Source organism: Bubalus kerabau, chromosome 14 (genome assembly GCF_029407905.1).
Source record: "Bubalus kerabau isolate K-KA32 ecotype Philippines breed swamp buffalo chromosome 14, PCC_UOA_SB_1v2, whole genome shotgun sequence".
Taxonomy (NCBI): domain Eukaryota; kingdom Metazoa; phylum Chordata; class Mammalia; order Artiodactyla; family Bovidae; genus Bubalus; species Bubalus kerabau.
The window spans coordinates 33,690,656-33,703,072 of NC_073637.1; the positions used below are offsets into that span (position 1 = coordinate 33,690,656).

Sequence of the window (12,417 nt, forward strand, 5' to 3'; positions counted from 1 at the left end):
TATTGAATTTGTTATAATATTGTTTCTGTTTTATGTTTTTGTTTTTTGGCTGTGAGGCATATGGGGTCTTAGCTCCCTGACTAGGAATTGAACACATATTGGAAGGCAAAGTCTTAACCACTGGATTACCAGAGAAGTCCCCACTGTATAGTATTTATGTAATGCTTTTCTTTCTCTCATAAGTGCAAATACTTTAAAGCTTATTTCATGGCTCATCACCACAACACTCCCCTGAAGGAAAGAGGTAGTTTTACAAACAACTGACCTGAGGCTGAGGTGAACTGAGTGTTCTGGAAGGTGGGGAAGAATGGTTGGGTCACTGAGATGTCAACCCGTTTGGAGCTAGGACCGAATCATCTTTAAACATATGTTAAGTCCTTTAATTCCCTTAAGAACCCAATGAGGTGGGTGTTATTATTATTACTAATTTGGTAGATTGGAGAAAATCACCCAAATCAATCTGCTAACAAGAGTAGAATGAAATCGTGAAAGTGAAGTGAAGGTATTTAGTCGCTCAGTCTATCAACTCTTTGCAACCCCATGGACTGCAACCCCTGCCAGGCTCCTCTGTCCATGGGATTTCCCAGGCAAGAATCCCAGCCATTTCCTTCTCCAGGGGATCTTCCTGACCCAGGGATCAAACTCGGGTCTCCTGCATTGCAGGCAAACTCTTTACTGTCTGAGCCACCAGGGAAGCCATCTATCTGTGATATTCTAAACCATATTCTTTCTGCTTTACCATATTCTGATTTGCCAGTCCTAATGGATTAAAGAATGTTCTATGGAAGGAGTCTCAAGCACACCCAGTTATCCTGCCTGATGCTGGTGGAGATGGGAGGAGTGGCATCTGGTACCGAACCAAAGCCTCACAGAAGGAAAGACTGTGATGAGCTTCATTGCTAAGAGACTCTCGTGAGACATGCTATTGCACAACGCTCTGGTCTGTATTTTGAGGGCACTAGGGAAGGACTCTGAGAAAGGGTAGCTCTTTACAGCTGCATGTGGCTTACACTTGTTTCCCTCCCCGCTGTTGCCAACTAGGATACCTAGCAAAGTAAACCAGAATATGTCGCTTGCCCCCAAATATGCCTCTTTGACATAAAAATTAATTTGAGTCCAAGGCAATTGAGCAGCAGCAAAGGCAGAAGTTCTGTTCACTTTCCCCTTTTCTGCCTAAAGACAGGATATAAATTCTCCTACTGGAGACAGACCTTTAGCCCAGAGACAACACCAGAGGAATCTGCAAACAAACCTTCCTGCTTGAGTTTCTTCTCATATAATTATTTCCCACAGTTGGCAGCCCTTGGAAACTTAAAACTGTTTTCCTTTGTCCTATTGTTTCTCTACAAGTTTATTGCTCTTCGTTGAAGACTCTGTATAAGTTGGTGTTCTAAGTTGCCACTTGGAGTTACTTTTCATGAGCTTTCTCCTATGTATCCTGTGCAGAGCCCATTAATAAGCTGTTTTTCCTTGTTAATCTGTCTTTCTGTTTAAGAGCCCCAGCTGAAAACCCAAGATGGGACGAGGTCAAGTTTTGCCTCTTCTACACTAGCTGTGGCTAATTTTCTGTTTCTCTCTTTTGCTGTCTACCTGCTTCTTTATTTTGCCACAAGAGTTTCCTTTCTTAAAATGACATCCTCTCCTTATTTAAAAGGTTACTGTCATGAAACATGGAATGTAGTGAAAATATATTTGCCAAATGAGTGCCCAATCAGTGTATGATTGGCAGGTTGGTAGATTCTAGACAAGAATTTGGCAGCTGTGATTACCATAGACAGATGAAGACAGGATCAGCGTTACTCTCAGTGAAAGGATAAATTACGATAACTGGATTTATACCACAAACCACATTTCCTGTTTTAGTTTCTGAATGACAAATATCCCTTAGTTTTCTGCTTTTATGTCTGTGTTTAAATTTTCAATTTTCAGGATGAGGTTGCCAGATTTGAATCCTTTATGAAAATGCTTTGATTTTCTTTTGTGAATTACAGCTACAGTGCATAACATAGGAGGTTTTCACATACACAAAGACATCAACGTTACATCGGAGCCCTAATGGGCTCATCATTTTTGAGAGTGAACGCAATGGATACCTCTGAATCCAGATCCCAATTAGTCCCCAACATACCGCACCATTTCACCCTCCAGTTTCGATTGGCATCCACTCCACGGCAGCGAAACTTTGAGTTCCTTGACCTTGTTTTTCTCCAAAATCGATCCTAGATGTAATTAAAAGAAAAGAGGTGCAGAATAAACACTTAAGAGGTTTTGCCCATGCATTTTAGTAGTTCTTCAGTGAATGAATCACAGCAGTGAGGGGTGGGGGATTTCCTCCAGGAATAAACAAGTCCATGGAGTGAGAAGAGGACAAGATGAGTGTTGGACACCCAGGTTCATGCTCCAATTCCTGCCACAGACTTCTCTCTTAGTTTCTCTTGGCCTCATTTCTTCACAGGCAAAATTCAATAAGCTGGACTAGACAAGTGACTTTTCATAATTTATTTGTAAGGAGACATCTTTCTTTAAACATGAAATCTTATGCAAAAGACAAACATATATAAACAAAATCAGAAGGTTGATGCTGTGCTAGGGAAGGGAGTGGAAATCTTTCATAGCTCTGGAAGTACTAGGCTGGCTGCCCACCAAGCATCCTTCCTGCTTTAGGACAATTTTCCATGTTTTTTTTCAGTTGGATAGGCAAAGTGACTTACATTGGTCCAGCTAAAATGGTATCCATCGACGTTAAACACAGGCATGATATAGAAATACAGATGATTCAACGTTTTTCTCATGGTTGGGTCACTCCTATATGTTAGAAGAGCCTAAAAGACAGAGGTGACATGTTTCCTACAAATCAATCCCACATAAAGATCTCGAAAAATAATATGAGAAATATTTTATATCTATGGGCAATACTAAATATATTGAGTTGAAAAGTAACAAGCTAATGTGAGTTATAATTTGACATCACATGTTCTTTCTTGAGACTTCTGTCTCAAACTATTTCTGATAACATTTTAGCAAGGGTGCAAAACAGATTAATCAGGCAGCCTCTTGTAATATTTCAGATCTGGCTAAAGTTTAGGATGATTAAGAAAGCAGCAATTTAGATATGATTTTGTATTATCAGTGCTTTTTAAGATTCCATTCAGTTGTGGACAATTACCTAAATATTTTGATATTCTTACGTGATACATCACAACACAGGATAGTTATATCTGCCACTTAACTGTTTATGTGTAACTGGTAGCAGACTCAAGTTTTGGAACTTACTGCATGGACACTCTGTTCTTTCCTGACTTTTCTACAAAGAGTTAATGGACAATTATTTATTGTGTCACCTTTATCATGGTTCCTTTGAAATCTTGCTTCTGTGTGACTGATGCCAGGCTTGAAGATTTGGCCTCAAATAGAAAAGCATTAAATATGCTAAGCCAAGTTAAGAATATAAACATTTTGAAATACCATTCCTATGGAATGGACTTTTAAAATAAATCCTTTTTGATGCATATTTGTCTATTTATAAAGTACTATATTTATAAAGTACTATTTATAAAGTTAGACAAACATTTAGGATATTTGTAACAATGGCTGCCTTGGGGGAGGGGGCCTGGGGGACAATGTATAGGAAAGATTACCACCTCTCATTTTATATCCATTTGGATTGTTAGAATTTTACCATATTAAAATAATTCAAAATCAAATAATTCTTAAATTATATCTTGCTTTGGAAAATTTAATACTTAAAAGTTTCAATTTTCTTTTACATCCAGGTATGTAGAATTTCTGAACCAATCATAAGCAGCATTCTGTATTTATACAGTGAGAATTCTGTTAATAGAGAGCAGCAATCCAATAATGCAATCTGAGAAAGTATCACTATATTAGAAATAATACTGAAAATATAGGAATATATTCAAGAACATAAGAAATGAGTTAAATACTATTTTATTAACTATAATTTTAATACTTATAAATTAATACAAGTCGATAAACATTGTTAATACAATTCTCTTTTGTTCTCCTTTAAGACTCAATAATTTGCTGGCCAAATAACTTCGGTAGAACTTTCATATGTGCTTGAATTTCTATTAACAGTCCAATGTCTCAAACTAGAGGAAAGTTCCTGGTATGTGATCAATTGTACATACCCTGGAATTTTGTTTTCCTCTAATAAAAGGAGGTCCCCCAAAGCCTGGAGGAAGTCTGCTGGTGGGATGCCAGAGACAGTTATACGATTAGCTATCTTTTCTCCCTTAATGTTAGAGGTTTGTGGTTTTCCATGCCACTCGAGAGAGGAAGAAGAGATGGAAGGAAAGGAATTTGGAGCAGCAAGGCAGGAATGAAGAGATAGGAAAAGTTGTAATTTCTCTCCCTTCTCTCATAGCACTGGGATCCATGACTCATTCATCTCAGTCCAAAGTGGGGAAGTCTCACCTCTTCCAAACACAGAAAATGTGCTACATGTTAGCACATTAAGCACTAGATTATTCTGGAGACTTGCATTTGGACCTTCTCATTTTATTCTGCCTTCTCCTCCTCCAATGCAATTGACTGCCATGCTTTTGTATTGGAGAAAATATCACTAACTTCCTTTTAAAAAATCACAATATGTTTTAAACAAATATAAAAAATACAGAGAAGAAATTACATCCACTGCATCTTGTTGTATTTATCAAATCTTTTTAAAAGAATATCAAGACATTATAGGTTAAACTAGAGCTCCCCCCCCCTTTTTTTTATCACTCTCAGATCCCGTTTTCCTCCCCTCCTTCAATAAGTGTCCTCAATTTGCCATTATCATTTCTGTGCATGATTTTCTAATTTAGTACATATATGTGGATTCATGAACAATATATAATATGAGTATGCTTTGAAATTTCATGCAAATGAGATCATGATATGGCAATCTTCAGTTTGCTTTTCTCTCCAATGTTATATTTTGACACTTATTAAGTTGATGATTTATTCATTTTTAACTATTATATGGAATTCCATTATAAATGGAATGCACACTATATCTATAAAGGTATATAGAGGCATTTATAAAGGTAAATGCACACTATATCTATCCCTTATTTTGTTGATGGATGGTTATGTTGTTTCTGATATTTCAGTGTTACAAGATTGGCGGTGAACATTCCTGAACATTTTTCCTAGACATGTGTGAAAGTTTCTTTATTATATAAATCTAGGAATACCTTGCTGGGTCATGGATTTCTGTGCCTTGCACTTTACTAAATGTTGCCATTTTATGTCTAAATCAGTAAATATTTTCATTATCAGTAATGAGAATTCCCATTGCTCTACAACTTGCCAACCCTTGGTTTTGTTAAGCTTTCAATGAAAAAAAGTTAATGGGTATCTAGATCTTCTGCCCATCTTTCATTTGGGTTGTTTTTTTAATATATAGTTGCATGAACTGCTTGTATATTTATGAGATTAATCCTTTGTCATTTGCTTTGTTTGCAAATATTTTCTCCCATTCTGAGGATTGTATTTTCATCTTGTTTATGGTTTCCTTTGCTGTGCAAAAGCTTTTAAGTTTAATTAGGTCCCATTCGTTAATTTTTGTTTTTCTTACTGTAGGAGGTGGGTCAAAAAAGATCTTGCTGTGATTTATGTCAAAAAGTGTTCTGCCTATGTTTTTCTCTATGGGTTTTATAGCATCTGGCCTTACATTCAAGGCTTTAATCCATTTTGAATTTATTTCTGTGTATGGTATTAGGGAGGCATTTCATGTGGCTCAGTGATAAAGAATTTGCCTGCCAAGTAGGAGACGTGCATTTGATCTTTGGGCTGGGAAGAGCCCCTGGAGAAGGAAATGGCAACCCACTCCACATTCTTGCCTGGGAAATCCCATGGACAGAGGAACCTGGCACGCTACAGTCCATGGGGTCACAGAGAGTCAGACAGGACTGAGGGACTAAAACAGTAAAGAACATGGTGGTAGGGAGTGTTCTGATTCCATTCTTTTACATGTAGCTTTCTAGTTTTCCCAGCACCACTTATCGAAGCCATTGTGTTTTCTCCCTTGTATATTCTTGCCTCCTTTGTCATAGATTAGGTGGCCACAGGTGTGTGAGTTTATCTCTGGGCTTTCTATCATGTTGTTGATCTGTATTTCTATTTTTGTGCCAGTACTATACTCCCTTGATTACTGTAGCTTTGTAGTCTAGTCTGAAGTCAGGGAGCCTGATTTCTCCAGCTCCATTTGTCTTAAGACTCGTTTGGCTATTTGGAGACTTCTGTGTTTCCATACTAATTGTAAATTTTTTTTGTTTTAGTTCTGTGAAAAATGCCATTGGTTATTTGATAGGGATTGCATTGAATCTGTAGATAACTTTGGGTAGTGGTCATTTTCACAATATTCTTCCACTCCAAGAACATGGTATATTTCTCCATCAGTTCATGTCATCTTTGATTTCTTTCATCCGTGTTTTCTATGTACAGGTCTTTTGCCTCCTTAGGTAGGTTTATTCCTAGGTATTTTGTTCTTTATTCCTAGGTATTTTATTCTTTTTGTTTCAATGGTAAATGGGATTGTTTCCTGAATTTCTCTTTCTGATCTTTCATTGATAGTGTATAGGAATGCAAGATATTTCTGTATATTAATTTTGTATCCTGAGACTTTACTAAATTCATTAATTAGCCCTAGTAGTTTTCTGATGGCATCGTTAGGATTTCCTATGTATAATATCGTGCTATCTGCAAAGATAACTTCTTCTTCTTTCCAATTTGGATTCCTATTTTTTTTTTCTTTCCAATTTGGATTTCTATTATTTATTTTTTCTTTCCTTGTGATGGCAAGAACTTCCAAGACTATGTTGAGTAAAAGTGGTGAGAGTGGAGCTCCTTGCTTGTTGCTGATCTTAGAGTAAATGCTTTCAGCTTTTCACCATTGAGAATAAGGTTTGCTGTGAGTTTGTCATATATGGCCTTTATTTTGCTGATGTAGGTTCCCTTTAGGCCCACTTTCTGGAGAGCTTTTATCATAAATGCTTGTTGAATTTTGTCAAAAGCTTTTTCTGCTCTATTGAGATGATCATATGGTTTTTATTCTTTAATTTGTAAATATGGTGTATAATATTGATTGATTTGCATATATTGTGTCTTTGCATCCCTGGGATAAGTCACAATTGATCTCAGTGTATGATCTTTTTAACATATTGTTGGATTTGGCTTGCTAGTATTTTGTTGAGTACTTTTGTGTCTATGTTCATCAGTGATATTGGCCAGTAATTTTCTTTTTTTGTAATTTTGTCTGGTTTTGGTATCAAGGTGATGGTGGCCACACAGAATGAGTTTGGAAATATTCCACTTCTAAAACTTCATTTTAAAACGATTTATCACTTTCAATTATAACTGTCAAGTGTTTTTATATATTTTGAGGCCATTAACATGGCTTTGTTTTAAATTTCTTCATTTCCAAATAATGTATTAACTAAGGAAGCTGTTTCCTAACATTCTTTTCTGGAGTGGATTTAATATTTGAGATGTGCCGGAACATTTTCTTCCTCTGACAAATAAACAGAGTGTCATTGTTTTGCATATGCTATATTTGTGATTTTTATAACTCTAAGAATTGCAGCCATTCTCCATCTGGTCAGACAAAATGAGAATGATCACAATGTGATGACTGTTCAGAGCTGAATAGGACAATTCAGAAACCTCTTTCTTCAGTGCTTTAAATAATGGCTGTAGATGGCTTCTTGTATGGTTTAGGTGAAGTTTCTAGGAAAAAAAGATGATCATGTGACATTCTATCATACTCTAACATGATCATACTATCATACTTAAAAGATGATCATGTGACTGTCTATCATACTCTAACACAGGATAACCATAAAGAACACTGGGGCGTGCTTTCCTTCTAACACGTGGGACTCTTTTTAGCAATCAATTCCCACCATCCATACACACAGGAAAGGAGATACCTACTAATCGAGTTCCTTCCTGGTTTTCCAAGTTTAATTTCTTGACTACTGTTGTTGCTTAGAAGGAAGATTTAAGTAGTCATGACCTGAAAGCCAGTCACAAAACCATGTTCCACACGCCTCATTGTGGCAGTCTTTGGGTACTACACTCACCTCCATCAATTCACTTAAAAGTACTTTGCTGAGATGCATTTTAAGCTAAAAGGTACAGTTTTGAGTATAACAGTCTGCTAGGAGAGTGATATGTTGGTATTAGGTTATGGAATTTCTGAACTTAATGAAGAGAGACAAAGAATGAATCTATTTGGTACCTACCAAGACTACTTTGGCTTCTGCATAAAGAGATGCATGTCATTTACCAGAATCAGAATCAGAATTCAGGAAATCAGTCCTGAATATTCATTGGAAGGACTGATGCTGAAGCTCCAATACTTTAGCCACCTGATGCGAAGAACCGACTAATTGGATAAGACCCGGACGCTGGGAAAGATGGAAAGCAGGAGGAGAAGGGAACGACAGATGGTTGGATGGCATCACGGACTCAATGGACATGAGTTTGAGCAAGCTCCAGGAGTTGGTGATGGACAGGGAACCCTGGCTGCAGTCCGTGGGGTCACAAAAAGTCAGACACAACTGAGTGACTGAACTGAACATATACCAGAATTCACCAAATAAACTTCAGTTAAATTCAAAGAAAAATTTTGCAATTATGAAAGTCTTTGTGTGGTAAGAGAAGGTTAGGCCCAAGAGTTCCCCCTTTTCATTGTTTTTGAATTTATTTGATTGGATGTTGCTTTCTTAGAACTCGATGGCAACCTGGAATGTGACACTGTTTTTAGGATCAGTGGTGCTGGCTTTTAAAAAGGCAGCTTTAAAATTTTTTCCATTATTTTTCTTCTAGAATCACTACAGAAGACCTAAAAATACTCAGCTATTAAAAAGAATACATTTGAATCAGTTCTAATGAGATGGGTAAAACTGGAGCCTATTATATAGAGTGAAGTAAGCCAGAATGAAAAACACCAATGCAGTATACTAACGCATATATATGGAATTTAGAAAGATGGTAACTAACCCTATATGTGAGACAGCAAAAGAGACACAGATGTATAGAACAGTCTTTTGGACTCTGTTGGAGAGGGCGAGGGTGGGATGGTTTGGGAGAATGGCATTGAAACATGTATAATATCATATGTGAAATGAATTGCCAGTCCAGGTTTGATGCATGATACAGGGTGCTCGGGGCTGGTGCACTGGGATGACCCAGAGGGATGGTACAGGGAGGGAGGTAGGAGGGGGGGTTCAGAATGGGGAACACGTGTACACACGTGGCGGATTCATGTTGATGTATGGCAAAACCAATACAATATTGTAAAGTAATTAGCCTCCAATTAAAATAAATAAATTTATATATAAAAAAAGAAGACCTAAAAATAACAAGCACATATTGAGTGAAGTGCATGCTGGGAGAACTAGCTGTTACAACTGAGGTCAAAGTAACAGCACAGTCAGCAGTCAAGTTGAAGGTTCTCACCTAGACTGGAGTGGAGTAAAACTATTTACGGTAGAAAAGAGTTGAAACACCAAAGTGGGTGCATCTTGACACAAAGGAGTTATTTATAATGCAGTAATTGGAGAATGAATTAGAGCAGGAGAGAGTTCCCAGGGAAATTTTTAAAAAGGGAGCTTAATGTATAATGTATTCAAAGTCATACTGTGAGAAGCTCCTTAAATACAATATGGTAACTAAATAATAGCTTGGAAGCAACATGAACAAAGGCTCTGTGAATGAATGATGGAGAACTGGAAAATCATATGCAAATCTAGTTATTTTTATACTTAATTAATTTATACTGAGAACCTCTCAGAGACTGGCTAGTCTAACAGGGAAGGTGACTATTGAAAAATGTTATCTATTAATCTATATTTTCTATTAAGAGATATAGATAAACATTTGAAATATTTTGTATTAAGAGTCGGACACGACTGAGTGACTTCTCTTTCACTTTTCACTTTCATGCACTGAAGAAGGAAATGGCAACCCACTCCGGTGTTCTTGCCTGGAGAATCCCAGAGACAGGGAACCTGGTGGGCTGCCGTCTATGGGGTCGCACAGAGTCGGACACGACTGAAGCGACTTAGCAGTAGCTGCATTACTTTTTCCTTAAATAAAACCACTTCACAGTTCTAGAATTTTTGTACTGAGATAGCCTGATAACAATGGTTGGTTGTATTTAATCAGGGCCAACAGAGCAGAGGCGAGGACTGACTTGGTGGCATTGTTAAAATCTACTATGTAAGAATCATTAACCTACAAAAAGAAAGCATAGGCATCTTCAATCTGCATGGCTCTGATATACACAAATATCAGTAACCATGGTTTAGTTAAATAATAGCAGTCCTCCAAGTACAGTTCAAATTTGTTACTAGTGCTAGGTCTTAACTCTACAAACCACTGTGTAAATTATAGCTGTGCATCAAGACCTGTGACAAATTGTGCCACTTGTTTTAAAGTCTGTAGGTGTGTGATTGGCCACTGTGTGTGTTTACTCAGTTCATACACAGACAGCAAAGTATGTAGCTGTGTTGCTCCCTTGTCTTCCGGTGAAAAAACTCATGTGGCATTTTGCAAAAATGGATATGGTAAGAGAGTATTGGCCAACAAGGCTTACAGTGAAGCAATAATGCAGATAATGCAGAAGGGAAATATGAATCAAATGTAAGTGGAGTTATAGTAGAAATAGCTGACCACAGGAATATGGACACTGCCTTAGGTAGCCTGAGGAACTAAGTGAAGACAAACTCACTGACATAAATGAGGGAAATGGTTGTAATGGAAAGGAGGAAGGTGTTCCAGAAAAAATGACGCTGTCAACATTTCACATTAAAGCAACTCTTGCAGATATTTTTTGACATCGAAAGCACAAGGAAAGGAAAAAAATACTGAAATCTGATCAAAACTAAGAAAGGAGTATTACAATTTGCCAGAGTGTTAAAAAAATGATGCTCACCTCATGTTGTAAGTTTTATAATGAGAAGCACTATCCAAACAACCTGTGATAAAGATTTTTACAAAGAAATAAGACATTTAATTATCAATATCTTTAATGTTTTAAATTACAGTGTAATAAGTGTTAGTTTCACTATTTTTGGTCAATGTCTTACATGCTTACAACACAGTAAGAAAGTCTTTAATCTTTTGACAAAAATACATAAAGATCATAGAACAAACTTAATTTTCCACATTAGTTATCAAGATAGATTTTTATGGCTTCAGTTTGCATGGTCACTTCTACAGTCATACATACTTTTCTGTGCCAGATAAGTGAAGACTGCCTGTATAAACACTGCCTGTATAAACAGTGCCCAAAACATTCTCAGATGTTGAATAGTGGAGCATGATGGATGCAATGGCTTTCTGGTGCACTGGGACGACCCAGAGGGATGGAATGGGGAGGGAGGAGGGAGGGGGGTTCGGGATGGGGAACACATGTATACCTGTGGCGGATTCATTTTGATATTTGGCAAAACTAATACAGTCATGTAAAGTTTAAAAATAAAATAAAATTAAAAAAAAATAAAGTGAACAAACATTAATATAGAGCCTGCTATATATAAGGCATTACAAATTGAATTAAAAGGAAGAAAGAGCTTGGTTGGAGGATGCAGAGGATTAAAGAGAAGACTGGGAAGGGTGAGAAGGATAGGAGAATATAAGGAATTAAAGGTACTAAAAGACTGGCAGAAAAATTAAAATATTGCAATTAAAAGGGATGGTAGCGGACAAAATCAGAGAATTTTTACAAATGCAGATCTATGAACTGTTTTTTATTATACCATTAACAACAAAGACTTATTTGCTTACTCAGCTGAACTTATTAGAAGTTTGGTCTGGAGTTAGTAACCCTCTCAATTACTTATTTATTCCCCAACCTTTGGTATATTTTATACAAAAACTTAAATTCTCTTCCTTAAAAGGTTTATTCTATTTTTAGTGATACGTTTCTTAACCAAAAGTTTGAGTTTCATGCCTACATTTGAGGGTTTATATTGGTTTTTACCTTTAATTTCCAGTAAGACATAATGAGGGGCTTCCTTCTAATGGTAAAGAAAAGTGAAAGTGAAGTCGCTCAGTTCTGTCTGACTCTGCGACCCCGTGGACTGTAGCCCACCAGGTTCCTCTGTCCATGGGATTTCCCAGGCAAGAATACTGGAGTGGGTTGCCATTTCCTTCTCCAGGGGATTTTCCCGACCCAGGGATTGAACCCGGGTCTCCAGCACTGGGGGCAGATGTTTTACTATCTGAGCCACCAGGGAATCCCAATGGTAAAGAACCCACCTGACAATTCAGGAGATATAAGAGATACAGGTTCGACCCCTGGGTTGGGAAGATCCCCTGGAAAAGGCCATGGCTACTCACTCCAGTATTCTTGCCTGGAGAATCCCATGGACAGAGGAGCCTGGCATGCTACAGTCCATG

General features: G+C 37.3%; 2 protein-coding genes across 4 annotated transcripts in view; one reads left to right on the plus strand and one right to left on the minus strand.

Annotated features, from left to right (window-relative positions):
- PREX2 (phosphatidylinositol-3,4,5-trisphosphate dependent Rac exchange factor 2) overlaps positions 1-12,417 on the plus strand; it is a 787,616-nt gene that overhangs the window by 71,132 nt on the left and 704,067 nt on the right. The window lies entirely within an intron of this gene.
- Positions 1-12,417, minus strand: part of CPA6 (carboxypeptidase A6) — a 309,103-nt gene that overhangs the window by 48,398 nt on the left and 248,288 nt on the right. The window contains exons 8-9 of the mRNA XM_055546193.1: positions 2,712-2,822; positions 2,129-2,219 (exon numbers count right to left, since the gene is read on the minus strand). Of these exons, the coding sequence (XP_055402168.1) occupies positions 2,129-2,219; positions 2,712-2,822 (202 nt within the window). The remainder of the gene's footprint in view (positions 1-2,128; positions 2,220-2,711; positions 2,823-12,417) is intronic.